The sequence below is a fragment of the Symphalangus syndactylus genome, chromosome 5 (genome assembly GCF_028878055.3).
Source record: "Symphalangus syndactylus isolate Jambi chromosome 5, NHGRI_mSymSyn1-v2.1_pri, whole genome shotgun sequence".
Lineage (NCBI taxonomy): Eukaryota > Metazoa > Chordata > Mammalia > Primates > Hylobatidae > Symphalangus > Symphalangus syndactylus.
Window position 1 is genome coordinate 141,399,103 of NC_072427.2, and position 17,578 is coordinate 141,416,680.

Below are 17,578 nucleotides of genomic sequence, written 5' to 3' on the forward strand. Positions count from 1 at the left end.
CCAGGTAACTTCCCTTGCTCAGCATGGAGTGAATGTCTGTAGCCGTTCAGGTTGAGTCATTAACATCTGACCTTGAGAGAAAACATAGTATGGGTAAAAAGTCAGAGTTTTGAGACAAAGCAGGAAAGACAGTGAAATTGGATAATTTGAGGAGTTTAATAAATAAAATATTCACAAAAATATGGGTAGAGGGTTGGGAAACACAAAAGAAAGTGTAACACCCCAGGGTACTAGTAGGGTTCTGTTCTATCCTGTAGGTCTGTGAAAGTGGGGAAAATAACAATATATTTAGTTCATAGGGTTATTTGAGAATTATATAAACGACATGTTAAAGTCCTTTGTACAGTGCCCTTACTATCTTAGAACAAAGCTCTCAATATATTCTAGAATGAATATATTTTTCTGGCTCTGGGAAAATCACCCTCATCTCTTCCATTCATTTTACACAATGTAATTATCACCAAAAAATACTTTGTTCTGCTAATTACACCTTCCCTAATCAAAATCCTGCCCAAGTTCCTTTTTTGTACCTGTTCAATCTGACCCTGAATCAAGAATCGCCCTTCATCTACACAGAGAAAACTGTGCAGAGGATCACTTGCAATGGATTTTGAAGGGTAAACATTGGACCTCTGAAAATTGTGTTGCAAAGTTTGCTTTTGTCACCTCACACCCACCATTACAAACAGCCTCAGATGCTCAGGCTCACTGAGCACTTTTTCACCTTCTCTTCTATACCAAAATGCAGACAGATCCAGAATCTTACTCTTCCTTGGATTTGTTCCCAACTGTCATCTAACCTGATCACTTACTAATATTGCTATAGAGCATTCTCAAAAGGAAAGGAGGATTGAAAAAATTGATTCACCATTTATGAAGACCTTCTACGTGCAAAGAAGCATTTTAGCTGTGTCAGAGTAGAGAGAATTAAGTTAAACACAGCCCCTGCCCACCCAAATAGAGAAGGTGACAAGGACTCTCCTGACCAATACAAGGCACGGTGAGATCGATGCCATCAGGGAAATAGAAACAGGAAACTGCAGAGGGCAGGGATCAGTGGCACCCGCCTGTAATCCCAGGGCTTTGGGAGGCCGAAGCAGGAGGATCCTTTGAGCCCAGGAGTTTGAGACTAGCCTAGGCAACATAGTGAGACCCTGCTCTACAGAAAGTTTAAAAATAAAAAAATTAGCCAGGTGTAGTCATGCACGCCTGTAGTCCCAGCAATGTGGGAGGTCAAGATGGGAGGATCACTTGAACCGAGGAGGACAAGGCTCCAGTGATCCAGGATCACACCACTGCACTCCAGCCTGGGTGTCAGAGTGAGATCCAATTAAAAAGGGAAGGGAAGGGAAGGGAAGGGGAGGGGAGGGGAGGGGAGGGGAGAGGAGGGGAGGGGAGAGGAGGGGAGAGGAGGGGAGGGGAGAGGAGGGGAGGGGAGGGGAGGGGAGGGGAGGGAAGGTGAGGGGAGGGAAGGTGAGGGGAGGGGAAGGGAAGGGAGGGGAGGGGAGGGAAGGGGAGGGGAAGGAAGGGGAGGGGAGGGAAGGTGAGGGGAGGGAAGGTGAGGGAAGGTGAGGTGAGGGAAGGTGAGGTGAGGTGAGGTGAGGTGAGGTAAGGTGAGGTGAGGTAAGGTGAGGTGAGGTAAGGTAAGGTAGAGAAAGGAAAGGAAAGGAAGAGAAAGGAGAAAAAGAAAGAGGAAGGGAGAGAGAGAAGGGAAAAGAAAAGAGAAGCTATAGAGTGCACAGAAGGGAAGGGTCACCTCTGTTTGAGGGGACTAAGCTTCAATGGAGGAAAAAAAACTCATGAAGGAGATGCAATTGTTTGCATGCTGAAGAATGGGTAAAATTTTAATAGGTAGAGACATGAGGAGATGAGCTTTCTAGCCAGGCAGAGGGAGAAGTATGTGTAAAAGCAAACAAGCAGGGAAATGAAGAACTCTGTATTAACCAGAGTTCAGGAAATGTATAGGGGAATAATAAAGATAAGACTAGGAAAATTAAGTAGGACCATATTTGGAAGTTCATGGGAGGAAAGTCCAGGTGAAGGAAGTTGCATTTAATGAGATTCGCATCAGAAATCACTAAGGTTTTAAACTTGGGAATGCCATGAGAAGTAGCCAACTTTCAGAAGAATGATTGACCACGGTGTATAGGAAAGACACAGGCAGAGACTGATGACAGGAAAGTCAGCAGAGAAGGAGGGCCTGGATTAGCAAGAAGGAAGTGGACATAGAAAGGGAGGATAACTGCAAAGATATTTGAAGGTAGAATCAATCAATGGTATGATGTTGGGGTGAGAGATGGAAAGTAGTCAAAGAAGCCTTTGCAATCTCAAAACACTAAAATAAATGAAAAACAGTTTGGAGGAACAGAAATGAAAGAGAATTCTGACTGTGAATATTGTAGTTTGAGATGCAAGCAGGAAGCCCACTAAAACCTTTTGATGGAGCACTGAAGATGGAAGGGGATGTTGTTTTCCTTCCTTCGTTAAATACATACTAAGCACCTACATACAAGCCTAGCTGACTGGAGATACCGAGGTGAACAAGCTGGGGAGAAGGCAATGCATGGCAAAGTGTAGATGGCATCTTTTCAGCTTTACAACAATTATAGTGGCTGTGGTGGTCCATCCTTTTTCTTAGCCCGACTTCCCCTGTATCCCAGCCCAGATATCATGATGACTCACTTTAGAATAAATCAACGTAACCAAGCCACATATTCACAAAATTGCCTAGAGTGTGCTTAGAACATAGCATGTGCTCAACAAATGTTTTTAAACTTAGCTGTATGAGAAAGACACCTATATACATGAGAAACCTGCTTTAATGACCCAATTTCATTCTTACCATTTATACATACATGCTGAAACAGGTTAAAGAGGGATCTTATTTGTGCTACTTAAGTTAATACTGATAATGGTTTCTTTCCTCAACCTCTTGACATAGCCTTGACACAGAATTGAGCTACCCCATGATCTCAGCTGGAAGTTTTGGATTGTCATGTGACTATAAGGAAACCTTGACCAGGTTGATGTCTCCAGCTAGAAAGTTGATGTACTTCTTGGTTAACTTTTGGAAAACCAATGATCTGCCCTTCAAAACTTATTCCTGGAGCACTTCGTATGTTTACAAGAATGGTACAGAGACTGAGGACTGTTTCTGGTAAGCAGGATCATTAATATTTCATTAGCACTTGCCATGGAGAGAAGCCATAGGATCATGCAGGCCACCTAGTTATTATTAGGTGCACCTTCCACTGGTAACAGCATTGGGTATAGACATCAGTTCACTTTCTCACACATAAATAAAAGCAAAGGGGACCAAGCAAATATAGAGTTGTAAAAATAATCAGTATAGTTTGCATCTGCAACACTCTTTACTGTTTTGAAAGTACGTTCACATCAGTTTTATTGATTTCATACAGTACGTTATCTGAAGAAAATAAAACAAGTAATAGGATCCCTATTTTACAGATAAGGAAAATGAAAGCCAGGAGTTAATGTTTTCACACTCCTGTGTAAGAAACAATACCAGAGAACATGCATCTTGCCTATACCTACAATTAGTTAGAAAAAATGATCTCACACTTCTTCAGAGGAACAAGAGGTGGGGGAGAAACAGGAATAATGGGTATTGTATTAATAATAGTTTGTTTTCATATTGCTATGAAGAACTGCTCGAGACTGGGTAACTTATAAAGGAAAGAGGTTTAATTGACTCACAATTTCACACAGCTGGGGAGGCCCCAGGAAACTTACAATCATGGCAGAAGGCGAAGGACAAGCAAGGCACGTTCTTCAAAAGGTGGCAGGAAGGAAAAGTGCTAAGTGAAGAGGGAAGAGCCCCTTATAAAACCATCAGATCCCATGAGAACTTACTCACTATCACGAGAACAGCATGGGGGAAACCACCCCCATGGTTCAATTACCTCCACCTGGTCTCTCCCTTGACACGTGGGGATTATTGGGATTATGGGGATAACAATTCAAGATGAGATTTGGGTGGGGACACAAAGCCTAACCACATCAGGTATCATTACTAAAATAAAATGGAAAGATTCATTCAACTCCAACAAAGGTGGTAGAGGAAATCTGGCTGGGTTGCTGCCTGTACTTCCAGGATGCTGCTTAATTCTGCATTTCTCTCTCCATCTAAGCAAGCAAAAGGCTAAGATGGGATACCACCAAGGATGCATGTCTAGAGACCCACAGGAATCAACCCACAGTATCTAATGTGAGGTTTAAACAGGAGCAGAAATTATTCCTATCAACTCTGAATTTTTGTACTGTAGATTCAAGGTTTCAACTTACCTATGATAATGGGACTAGTTTATAGAGCAGAGTAGAACCCTCTTCCTGCAAGCAGCCAGAAACCATCACAAATGACTCACCAAATGTCAGATATCATGACAACTCACTTTAGAATAAATCAAAGTAACCAAGCCACATATTCACAAAATTGCTTAGAGCATGCTTAGAACATACACTGTGATTATGAGGATAACAATTTACATGTATATATGAAGATCCCTAAAAGTTCCCCCATCCTTTCACTAATTTAGATCTTACAATCTAAACTAGTGGTATCATGGTGTGTGCTGTCTATTGTGTTAACAGCAGAAATGAATTTTAGATGAATAAATCCCAGGATAGATTTGCAAATAAGAAGTGAAAGGCATGAAAGGCCATGAGGGAAGTAAGCTGTTTTAGTTTCTCTTTTTCCTATTCCAGGTACCTTAATGCTCTGGAAGCTAGCGTTTCCTATTTCTCCCACGAACTCAGCTTTAAGGTGGTGTTAAGACAAGATAAGGAGTTTCAGGATATCTTAACGGACCACAACAGGAGAAGCAATGGTAAGAAGACATGAAGATAATTTTTTCTTTGCTAACTTCTTCTTTATGACTACCACCTCCTTATAAGTCATTTCAACAAATCCTCCACTGCAGAGCTATCATCATTACTCATACATATTTTGTATATTTTGGGAGATCTATAATTGCATGCAACTTCATTATATTGTTCCTTTCATTGACTAAAAACCTTATCCTCTAAGAGAAAATACCTAAGTATTATTGAATAATTATATTAAAAATAACGATAATGTTAAAATCCAGCTTTTATAAACCCAAATGATATTATGACCCACCCTCAGCAAACTCTTTTTTTAAATTCACCTCAATCCAACATATTATTGGATTTGTGACCAATCTTCACACATTCTGAGCCCCAGTCCTCCTGGTGACCAAGAGGATGAATTTATTGATTACATAGCTTCATGCAAAATTACAAGGTAAGCAAAGGTTATCTCACTTTCTTATTCCTTCTGTATCTCACCTGCCCAGTGATCTACCAGCTAGAGACCAAGTATGAAAGCCTAATTAGATAAAAAATTATCCTCAGATAAATGACCACACCTTGGGTACAGCGTACACTGCTTGGGAGATGGGTACACCAAAATTTTAGAAATCACCACTAAAGAACTTATTCATGTAACCAAACACCACCTGTTCCCCCAAAAATCTATTCAAATTAAAAAAAGTCATCCTCACTAAGATATTAGGGGATTTGTTGAAGTTTCCACAGAATTCTCTCGACAAACAAGAATGTATCAGGGGCAAAGGAATCAATTGTGAGAATTTTCTACAAGGGAAGATGCTTGCTTGGCGGATTTCCTGATATTCAAATTATCATTTATTGCCATTATCAAGCATTTGTTATATTAATGGCCTACCAGTTGCAAAAACATTAACCAAGATATGGTGGGAAAGAAACATATAAGCATTTATGTCCCTAAAGAGTTTACAATTCAACAGGGCAGCATAATGGCACAGCATCTAAAAAGATCTAATGAAGTCTCCCCCAACTCCTCTCACTCATAAAACTGTGCATTCAGGATAGCTGGCAGAAATTAGTGGTAGACTTCAGATTGGACTCTGGCATTGCAGTTACTAAGATGAAGTTTTGAGTGAAGAGGCTACAGATGAAGCCCAAGTTGCTTAGGGAGACTTTATAAATTCTTCTCAGTTCACACTTTTATAATATCTTTTTCAACCACTTTTACAAATGGTGAGGTATACTTCACTTACCTATGACAACATATTCTGTAATTACTCCAGCCTGGCATCATGGAATAAGCACTGAACTTGACTATCAGAGCTGTCTTTGTCATCTACTAGTTCTTTGACCCTTTGGCATCTTGGCTTCAGCCTCCTTAAATCTATAAAATTAAAAGAATGATGGACTAGATGATTTTTTTAAAAAGATCCCATTCAGCTCTATTCTGACTCTATAATTGTAAATGAAACACAAAAGAAAGGAGGAATTTAAGGAATTGGAGTTTATCTTTAAAAAATCTAATATTAACATACTGGGTTCAAATTCAGGCAACTGGTTCCCTGCCTGTTTGCCTGTAGACTGTCATATATTTCTCTCCTTGTCTTACCTTCTCTTCCAGTGATTATTATGTGTGGTGGTCCAGAGTTCCTCTACAAGCTGAAGGGTGACCGAGCAGTGGCTGAAGACATTGTCATTATTCTAGTGGATCTTTTCAAGTAGGTATAATATTTGGAAAAACCCTCCTCCTTTCAAAAAGGAAGTATTCCAAGGATTTCCAAAAGGCACATTCTCTTTTCTCTTGCTTTGCACAACGCCTTATGGGGTTAAGTATGATGATAATATTTGAACTCCGTCAAATACATATACTATACATATACTCCGTCACACCCTCATTCTTATTTAGCTAATTGTGGCTTTAGCAGAGATGCATTCCTTTGACACCTTCACCATTTGTAAATATAAAAGGTTTATTATAGCCCCATTGAACCCACATGTCCATTTATGACTGAGGCCTACTCAGTCAACATAGAATCCTGGCTGGCTATGGTCACTCACACCTGTAATCCCAGCACTTTGGGAGACCCAGACAGGAGAATCACTTGAGTCCAGGAGTTTCAGACCAGCCTGGGCAACACAGTGAGACCTCATTTCTATTTAAAAAAAAAAAAAGAAAAAGCATACGATCCTGATCTCTAGCCTGTTTTTAAAAGTCTTTGTCCAGAAAATAATAAATCAACTAAAGACTCAATAATATTGTTCCTGGTAATGTCAGCGCCATTTTTTTCCTTCAGTTGCTAATGGCCTTTGGTCCTAGATTACTTTTCCTTCAACCACCTCTGATAAGCTTGAAGTTTCAGTTGTATGAGTCTGATATACACAATTATTCCTCACCCTCTGTGGTGTAGTCACTAGGTGGTAATCTTTTCCTCCACATTTCTCTGAGCCAAAGAGAAAAAATGCTGGAGAGCAGAGAGCACCTTTGATCACATCCCATCTTTTTTTATCGCTAATTATCTGGTATGGTTGGAGACCCCACTGACAAGCTGTGCCAAGGTAATATTTGAGTCAAGTTAGGCTTGAAGAAGGTGTCACTGCCATGCCCATGCCCCTTGTCCCCAGAAGCCAGATCACATGACTTCACTTATCTGACTGGGCCATTAATCATTACCTGTCTGTATTCAAACAAGAGGCTGTTACTGTCTAGATCTTTCCCATATTTGCCTGATCATTTCACCCACGCTAATGATACTTCTCACAGCATGAATGGAAATGAAGTATAGGAACTGCAGGCCTGTTTGATGGCTTCACATTCATGAAGGTAATTTAATTAACCAACTAGACTCTTAACTACAGAAGTACAGGAAAGAGGGCAGAGTTACCGATATTTCACTCCAAGAACCTCATTGATTTCAACAGCTGCTTTGCCCCTGGAAGGAGTCCTTACTGTAGCCAGGTTGGTATAATTGTACTTTCAGAAATCCTCAATAAACCACCAAAGTGCTGGCATTCCTTTGTCACTATTCCCAAAGGACACCTGGCTATGTTTTGGAAAGCTCATGAGACTAAATTAGACATAATGTGTTCACATTCTAATTCTGACACTTCTGGTTGTTTTGACTCTTGGATTTTTTTAGCATTTTGAGATTAGGTCTTCTCATTTGTAAAATGAGAATTAAAATGTCCTCTTCATAAGGGTACTTCTAGGATTAATGTGATAATAGGAGTAAAATATCCAATACAGTTCTTAGCACATAGTAGATGTGTTCAAATGTTAAATATGCTGGGCACAGCAGTGCATGCCTGTTGTCCCAGCTGCTCGGGAAGCTGAGGCAGGAGGATAGCTTGAATCTAGGAGTTCAAGACCAGCCTAGGTAATGTAGCAAGACCTTGTCTTCTAAAAAGCTGTTTTTAAATAAAAACATTAAATAATGGTCAGCCTAATTGCAGCAGTTCAAACATATCAGATGCTTTTCAAACCTCCAAATAATAGGAAGCTTAGAAACCATAGCATTTGAGGCCGGGCATGTTAGCTCACATCTATAATCCTAGCACTTTGGGAGGCCGAGGCAGGTGGATCACCTGAGGTCAGGCGTTCAAGACCAGCCTGGCCAACATGCTGAAAACCCGTCTCTACTAAAAATACAAAAAAAAAAAAAGAGCCGGGCATGGTGGTGGGCGCCTGTAATCCCAGCTACTCAGGAGGCTGAGGCAGGAGAATCGCTTGAATCTAGGAGGCGGAGGTTGCAGTGAGCCGAGATCGCGCCATTGCACTCCAGCCTGGGCAATGAGAGCGAAACTCCGTCTAAAAATAAAATAAAACAAAATAAAAATAAAAGTAAAAATAAAAATAAACCATAGCATTTGCAGAGCAATCTTAGACAGTACTGAGAGTCTACAATGTGCCAGGCATTGTCTAGGAGTTGAGGATACAAGAATCAATAAGCTAATGTTCCATATATCAAGAAGCTTACCATGTTAGAGAAGATGTTTACTCTTTTTATGCTTATGTTTCACCATCTAAAACATAAGTTTAGCGCTAAAATTTCTCTCTACCATGTCTCAATATCTCTAAATTGTTAAAAGCACTTAAAGAAAATAAAGTTTCTACCTAAAAACCAAGCCTTAAAAGCCAGCATGAGCTCACATGTCCATAGCACCCCAAATCTCAAAGAAATCAAGAAATATCTGTATTCTGATTTTCTTTTTCTTTTGTGTATATTAACCACAATTGCTTAAATTCTCTTGTTTAACCTAGCAAGCACAGAAGAAAACAATTCTATCTGGGGAAAGCAGAAAGTTTTGCAGATTAATGAAAAAAATGTTTTAAACTATTTTCAAGGATGATGGTATAGTTTGTGTGAACTGTAGAAGATGCATCTCTATTTTTCCTAATTTTCATGAGGAACCTGTGCTTTTTATTACAGTGACCAGTACTTTGAGGACAATGTCACAGCCCCTGACTATATGAAAAATGTCCTTGTTCTGACGCTATCTCCTGGGAATTCCCTCCTAAATAGCTCTTTCTCCAGGAATCTATCACCAGTAAGCTATTATTTTATGTTATAGTATAAATAATATATTATTATTTTCTTTGTCAAGGGCAAGATAATTTTTCTCTATTTAGGACCCAAATTCTAAAATAAGCAATTATTTTTACTTGCTCCAATTCACTCAACAAATGTTAACTGAAACCAACTACATGCACTGCATTTTGAAACAGCAGGATCCCTATCAAAGCTCTTAACTATAGGTCACTCTGCTAGACTATAGAACAGCACAACAGTGGACACATCTGCAACACTGGCATGAAAGTAACAATATGGAAAGACAGGAAGAAGCCCTGCTATTGAGGGTCAATCTTACACTTACAAGAGGTAGAAATTAAATAATGTAAAATAAAGCAAGAGTTACTGGAAAGTTCCCTACGTCCTAAAGCAAAATTTTCCCGTCACTGATATTAAAATCCTACCTTTAGAAATGTGTATTCCTAGGTTAAGACATTGTCTTCCATTATAATTAAGTTGACCATTGTCCAAATTTGCCCAGGAGAGTTGGTGTATTCCTGTTATACCACTAAGCCATCTGGTTTAGCATTTGTGCAGAAAAAAGACCCTCCATTTGGACACTAAATCATGGCCACCTTAATATAATGCAGGGCTCCTGATTCTAATAGTATATTGGGCTTTGTCAGTCCCTGTACTTTCATATGATTAAATCTATTAGATGCATTCTGCCCACAGAGACAAACCATTGAGAGCAGGCTGGGATGGGAAGAGGAGGAAGAGGCAATGCTGATGACCTTAAACAACTTTGGGATGGCAAGTCAAGGGTCAGGCCCAAAAAGCTGCAAAGAAAGATGGATACCTCTGGGGTGTCACAGTTTTTCCCAGCTAGAAGTTCTAAGTCCTCTCATTTACGACCATGCCAAAATTAAGGACTGCATCCTCTTTTGGAGCTGGGTCTTAACTGGATTCTTTTTACCTCATGAAATGTTTTCAGCAAAAGAAACTGAAACCAATGAAAGTTTTATTTTTCCAGCAAATATAATTCTGAGTGTAATATCTGGATATCATTTGACCGTCTTCATGGTTCTAGCAAAAATACGATTCTTTGCAAATGGGCAGTCCAACATGCCCAAGGTAATAGAACCCACTTGGTCTCAGTTCAGCAAGGGCTTTTAATTCATCACTCAGCCGTGTAAGGTCACCATTCTCCAGCTGCTGAGGCACAGCAGTTCTAACCCTATCCATTATTTTTCCCAGGGCAGGCATTTGGGGCATGAAGTAATACCCAATCAGAATTGTATTCAAAGCAGTTTCAGTGGTATTATCCAATCAAAACTGCTCATGTTCCATTCAGAACACCTAAACGCAGGGATTGTTTTTAGTTTTTGATTTTTGGGTTTCTCTTTTGCACTTTAATAAAAACAATCAACTACAAGCTAACATTATTTCTATATAAAATCTTATAAGAATTATGCAAATGCTTCATGTTGCCTTTCCTGGTTGCATTTGTATGTTTTTCATCATGGGAATGAAGTATAACTGCTTATAGCTACTTCCCTCATTTTATTGATTCTAAGAGAAGACAGAATTGTGACATGGGATCATAAAGAATAAAGAACACTGACCCAAGGAAGAGTTTTTTTTCTTTCTTTCTTTTTGAGATGGAGTGTCACTCTGTCACCCAGGCTAGAGTGCAGTGGGATCTCGGCTCACTGCAACCTCCACCTCCTGGGTTCAAGTGATTGTCCTGCCTCAGCCTCCCGAGTAGCTGGAATTACAGGCATGTGCCACCACAGCAGGCTAATTTTTTTGTATTTTTATAGAGATGGGGTTTCTGCATGTTGGCCAGGCTGGTCTCGAACTCCTGAACTCAGGTGCTCCGCCCGCCTCAGCCTCCCAAAGTGCTGGGTTTACAGACATGATCCACCTCACCCGGCCTCCAAGGAAGAGTATTCTAAAAGTCTCCTTTAATAACATCCCTTCAATTCCCCTGATATCCCTTTAACTTTCCAGTTACCCTGCTGATCCCAACAACCTTTTGTTCTAGGCTCAAGACAAGATTCTTTTTTGAAGGACCCGTTTTAATATTTTCCTTTTTTATTTAGACAAAACGAGACTTTGCTCTTGCCTATTTGAATGGAATCCTGCTCTTTGGACATATGCTGAAGATATTTCTTGAAAATGGAGAAAATATTACCACCCCCAAATTTGCTCATGCTTTCAGAAATCTCACTTTTGAAGGTACTGGTCTACTAAGAGCAAATAACCCCAAGGTGAAGAAATATGGGCTTTCTGAGTGGATTTGGGGCAACAAAGAGGGTTTAGCAATAGATGATTCTACAGCTAAATCCCTTTGAACTCAACTGGATGCAAACATCATTACATAAACTTTGAGGGTGCTGTTATTGATAACTGAACCCCGGTTTATGCTTCAGTCTTTTAGAATCTTTGGATGTCACAGAAAAGGGCAGGTAGCGCAGGTTCTGTAGTTATGAACAAGCTGATCAGAAGGCATTTTGAGCAGTAATGTCCTGACTGTGCTTGGAGACTAACAAGAGGATAAACATTTGCAGTTTGATTTGGGTCCTTCCATATCTCCTTTTCTATCCTTTAAGGATCTGGGACCCTGTGTTAAACCTTTAGCTATCAAAACTCCACAAAATAATACCCTCCAAAACAACACGAATCTCCTGAACTGCATGGATCAATGTTGCCCTTTCCTACAAGCCCCTAGTGAAACTCTCATCTTTCATTTCCCAGATCTCATCCTGAGACTATGAAATTTTCTTCTAAATGTAATGTACACTAAGTCCAAGACAAATGATAGTGGCCTTTTCTAACTTGCCTCAGAGTCTTACTCTATGAAACCTTTGTTTTACTGCAGTGTAAGTGACTTTCTCTGTAGGCTTCGGAGGGCAGCAGATGCCCAGCATTAGGACTGAGGGCTGCACCAGTGTCTATGGTGTACGACAATGGCAGGAAGAGATCACTTCTGCTTCACTGAAGATGCAGGGAGGGAGACACAGTAATTTGTTGGTCATCCCATGTGTCCCAAGTTCTACCAGGCACTTTATGTGCATTCTTAATTTCCTCACTTCCATGACCACGGTTGAGCATTTTAATAGATTAGCACAGGTTTAACATTTGGCTTAACATTTAACTAGGAAACAAACAAATGTTTGTTCCCGCCACCTACCAGCCATACGACCCTTAATATCTTTGACTAAATAAATTATTTCTCACCAATATAATGGAGATAATAATAGTTTCTATATCATGATATTCCAGGAAGAATAATATGATAATACATATCAATCACTTAGCACAGAGCCTGGTATATCGTAAACAGGAAATAAATGTTCATTGTTATGTTGAACCATGTGACATTGGTAATTTGATCACTGTTTTTTACCTAAATAGTTTTATCTCATATTGCTATTTAATAGATGACAAAACTGAAACTCAGAAAACTTAAGTAATTTTATTCAATGTCTTCAGCAAACAAGTGACAGTGAAAAAATTTTGATCTTCCTACAATCTATGTTAAGATTGTGCAGTGACCCTATACACTATGCTAGGAGTTCAGGAAATATTCTTAGCAAAAATGTATCACTAATAATCGAGGGACTTATTGACTCATTACATTTAGTGCCACCCTAAATGCAATGAAAAGGTTTTTTGTTTTTTCTAAATAAATACCTCTCCTATAAAAATGCCCTCCAGAGATCTCTGGGCCAAGAAGCCAATCCTGGTGCCATCTGATTAGACTATTAATGTCAACAATGTTTTCAGTAAATTTGAAACAGAGCTATTTGAACCCATTTTACACTCAGTCATGATCCAACTTATCTGTCAGGCAAAAATCAACAATGGCCTCTAACATACTCTGATCTTGCCCTAGGGTATGACGGTCCAGTGACCTTGGACGACTGGGGGGATGTTGACAATACCATGGTGCTTCTGTATACCTCTGTGGCCACCAAGAAAGTACGTCTCACTGCTTATCAGAAAATGCAGGGTACTGTGACTGGGTGAGGAGGGATAACTTGGAAGAGGACAACTAGCAAAGGAATTAGAGAAATTATGTTTAGGATCTGAAAACAGTTCATTTCAACTTCACAATTATGCCCCACTTAGGGTAGTATTCCTTAAGCATTTTGACCCATAAAACTTCTTACTCAGAATATCCACTGTATTTACTATTAATATATCTACACCTCTATATCTATATCCATATAGATAGGTATAGATATTTTAAATATCCACCCAGAATAAATTACATAATATAACAACCAGACTATTGATGGGATACCAATGAGAGGATCACAAGTCTTTCCTAAGAATTGTTTACTCATTTTCACAACTAAAGATTTCAATGAAATATTCCCTGTTATCTCCATTTGAACTCTCAGGAAAATCATTAAATGTGTAAACCTGAGCCCCACATAAACAGCCCTATAATGCTATGCTTTTATTCATATTATATTCACTTTTTCTTCCTCACCAAATAGTAGGTTCTTTAAAGAAAATAAGTGGTCTACTCACCTCTCCATCTTTTCAGTGCATAGCTTCTTATCTGGCACACCACTGACGGCTGGTCAGCATTTAATCACAAACAAACAAACAAACAAAAACAAAAAGAAAAAACACCCGTCTTCATGTCATCCAATGTTGTATCCATCCAAACTATAAAAGCCACTGTTCCAGCCAACCAAGTGGTCAGTAAAAAGGTTTATATAGGAGGTCAGGTCCTGACATAACATAAAATTTATTCATTGTTTTTTTCATTTTCCAATGTGAGTGTTATGACAGCCTAAGTCATATACTAAATGTGTCTATCAACCCAGCTGTGTAAAAGATATCTGCAATGGAAAATGTGAAAAGCTAGAGAAAAGATGTCCAGGTTGAGAAAGCTAAACCAGAAATTTGCTAGCGGCATTCCATAAATGTAATTCATAGTTTCTAGATACTATATTGAACCTTTAATATAATGTTATGTTTAGCATACATTCCGTAAGAATACCTTAACATAAGATCCCATCAATATTTCAGTTACTAATAGCGATTACAAAGGTACACGCACTCCTCTCTGAGTTATTTGCATCTGGGATGATGCCCATGATCTTCATAGAGAGAGGCAGAAACATATGAGATCTAATGTCAGTCTCATAACTATACTTCAAAATGGAAAATGTTGCCCTGTGCATTTATTCTCTCTATAAGCAAATTCAGTTGAATTTTTCAATAATGTAATACCATCGGTTGTGCTATATAACATGTATATTTGGGGAAATCAGAGATCTTCTCAAAATGTAAGGTTAAAGGGATGATAAACTATATCCAGGATAGGTCTCAATAGAGATTCAATATGCCATATCCCAATATAAAGGAAAAAGAAAGAAAGAGTAAAGTTATGAAAATATAACATTGGGCTGGGTGCAGTGGCTCACCCCTGTAATCCCAGCACTTTTGGAGGCCAAGGCAGGCGGATCACTTGAGGTCAGGAGTTTGAGACCAGCCTGGCCAACATGGTAAAACCCCATCTCTACTAAAAATACAAAAATTAGCTGGGCATGGTGGTGCATGCCTGTAATTCCAGCTACTTGGGAGGCTGAGACAGAAGAGTCACTTGAACCTGGGAGGCGGAGGTTGCAGTGAGCCAAGATCATACTGCTGCACTCCAGTCTGGGTGACAGAGCAAGACTCTGCCTCAAAAAAAAAAAAAAAGAAAGAAAATATAACATTGTTGTCCAGAACATTTTGAGGGTACACTGGTAAATTTAAAAGGATGGTCATTGATATAGTTTGGCTGTGTCCCTACCGAAATCTCAACTTGAATTGTATCTCCCAGAATTCCCACGTGTTGTGGGAGGGACCTGGGGAGGCAATTGAATCATAGGGGCTGATCTTTCCCATGCTATTCTCGTGATAGTGAATAAGTATCACGAGATCTGACGGGTTTATCAGGGGTTTCCACTTTTGCTTCTTTCTCATTCTCTCTTGCTGCCACCATGTAAGAAGTGCCTTTCACCCTCCACCGTGATTATGAGACCTCCCCAGTCATGTGGAACTGTAAGTCATATTAAACCTCCTTTTCTTCCCCAAAAAAAGAGAAAAAAAATTTTTTTTTCCAGAGGTTTCACGGACTCACAGTTCCACATGGCTGGGTAGGCCTCGCAATCATGGTGGAAGGTGAAAGGCACATCTTACATGGTAGCAGGCAAGAGAGAATGAGAGCCAAGTGAAAGGGGAAAGCTCTTATAAAACCATCAGATCTCGTGAGACTTATTCACTACCAGGAGAATAGCAGGGGAAAGACCAGTCCCATGATTCAATTACCTCCCCTGGGTCCCTCCCACAACATGTGGGAATTCTGGGAGATACAATTCAAGTTGAGATTTTGGCGGGGACACAGCCAAACCGTATCAGTCATCTTTCAGATCTCCCTTACAAAATTGACTCAATATACGCAGCAGTAATTTAAGGATATATTAATATTTCCATCGGCAAATTACTTGAAAATGAAATATTTTATTTTAGAAACTAATTAATGTCATGTACAAGAAAAGCATATTAGAGCCAAGGAATAGAAGAGATTAGAAAATTAAGTAATTGATAGAAGTTAAGAAATGTAGTTATTTCAGGGCCCCTTGACATGTATCAAAATGACATAATGGATTTTAGCTCTGCTGCATTTTCTTGAGAGCTTTTTTCAAAAGCAACTTAATATTGTGGAAAACACTAGTCTTTCATTTATCATGTGACTTGGAGCTAGCCATTTAATATTTCTTAGCCTCTAGTTTAACATTTGAAAAATGAAAGACTTGAACTGATTCACTAAAGGCCCACAGAATCTGTGCTGGACAGACAGGAGTTAATGGTGTAGTGTATGAGCATAAAGAAATAGGAAACTAATCGGTCCGTATGAAGTTATATCTGTGTTCATGCTGGGAACCAGTAAACGATCCTAACTAGCTGGTTAACAGTTGCCTTTTTCACTGAGAAGTGTTATGGAAATCAAGTGTCATTGAGTAGAATCATTAATCTCACCACAATTTGTTCTAAAATGTTTTACTGTTCATCCTTTTTCTTTTTTGTGCCCTGACACAGTACAAGGTTCTTTTGACCTATGATACCCACGTAAATCAGACCTATCCTGTGGATATGAGCCCCACATTCACTTGGAAGAACTCTAAACTTCCTAATGATATTACAGGCCGGGGTAAGATATGCCTAATGAATGTTCTCTCCCTGACACTGTTTCCCTGGTAAGAAAAGTAAAGTCCATTGTTCATGTAATTAGCCTGTGCTTTTTGCTGTGTTTTGTCTGCTGTCCCAGTTTGATTTGCTGGGTTTGTAAATGTGGTCTTTACTTCCCTGCACAATGAATGATATTATGGTTCTGATTCAACAGTGATTTCTGGCCAGGCATGGTGGCTTATGCCTGTAATCCCAGCACTTTGGGAGGCCAAGGCGGGAAGACTGCTTAAGCCTAGAAGTTTGAGACCAGGCTGGGCAACATGGTGAAACCTCGTTTCTACCAAAAATACTAAAAAAAAAAAAAAATTACCCAGGCATAGTGGTGCGCACCTGTGGTCCCAGCTACTTGGGAGGCTGAGGTGGGAGGACCACTTGAACCCAGGAAGTCGAGGCTGCAATGAGCTATCTTTGTTCTACTGCACTCCAGCCTGGGCAACAGAGTGAGATCCTGTCTCAAAAAAAAGAAAAAAAAAGGAAAGAAAGAAAATATTCTTACTCTAATTTAGCTATACCTATCTTTAAAATATGTCTTACCATTTGACATAAATTATTCCACAGAAAACCAGGTTTGACAACTGGCAAAATGAGCACAGAGACATATATTCTTACTCCATTTACATTTTACTGCAATAAGCTAAAAGGTTGTGTATTTCAGCAAGAAATACTTGACATATCAGGCTGAGGGGTGACCAGTGATCCTGGCCTTTTCAGTCTCCCCTATTCCCTCCATGGACACATATTTGGGTTGCAACGATAGTTACCCACCTACTTAAGATTAGGTCGTATCATGTCATGAATAGCCCTAACATGACTTGGCCAGCTTTCACCCATGCAAGCTGCACACTGACCATCAGCGGCAGGCAGGGCCAGTCAGGATCTCCTGGGCAACGAGGCCTCAGGACAATCTGTCCATGACTGGCTTGGCCAGGGCTTGCCATAATGAGAGGTAATTCCATGTGACTAGGAAAAATCTTTAAGAAAAA

General features: G+C 39.6%; 2 protein-coding genes across 4 annotated transcripts in view; one reads left to right on the forward strand and one right to left on the reverse strand.

The window, feature by feature from the left end:
• The window catches only part of H2AJ (H2A.J histone), a 92,906-nt gene that overhangs the window by 72,333 nt on the left and 2,995 nt on the right, over window positions 1–17,578 (reverse strand). Inside the window, exon 3 of the mRNA XM_063639648.1 lies at window positions 13,881–13,929. The gene's annotated coding sequence lies outside the window, so the exon portion shown is untranslated. The remainder of the gene's footprint in view (window positions 1–13,880; window positions 13,930–17,578) is intronic.
• The window catches only part of GUCY2C (guanylate cyclase 2C), a 138,529-nt gene that overhangs the window by 66,474 nt on the left and 54,477 nt on the right, over window positions 1–17,578 (forward strand). For all 3 annotated transcript variants that reach the window (XM_055280542.2, XM_055280543.2, XM_055280550.2), the window contains 7 exons: window positions 2,942–3,157; window positions 4,726–4,847; window positions 6,449–6,545; window positions 9,255–9,372; window positions 11,441–11,576; window positions 13,237–13,322; window positions 16,446–16,557. In XM_055280542.2, coding sequence (XP_055136517.2) covers window positions 2,942–3,157; window positions 4,726–4,847; window positions 6,449–6,545; window positions 9,255–9,372; window positions 11,441–11,576; window positions 13,237–13,322; window positions 16,446–16,557 — 887 coding nt within the window. The remainder of the gene's footprint in view (window positions 1–2,941; window positions 3,158–4,725; window positions 4,848–6,448; window positions 6,546–9,254; window positions 9,373–11,440; window positions 11,577–13,236; window positions 13,323–16,445; window positions 16,558–17,578) is intronic.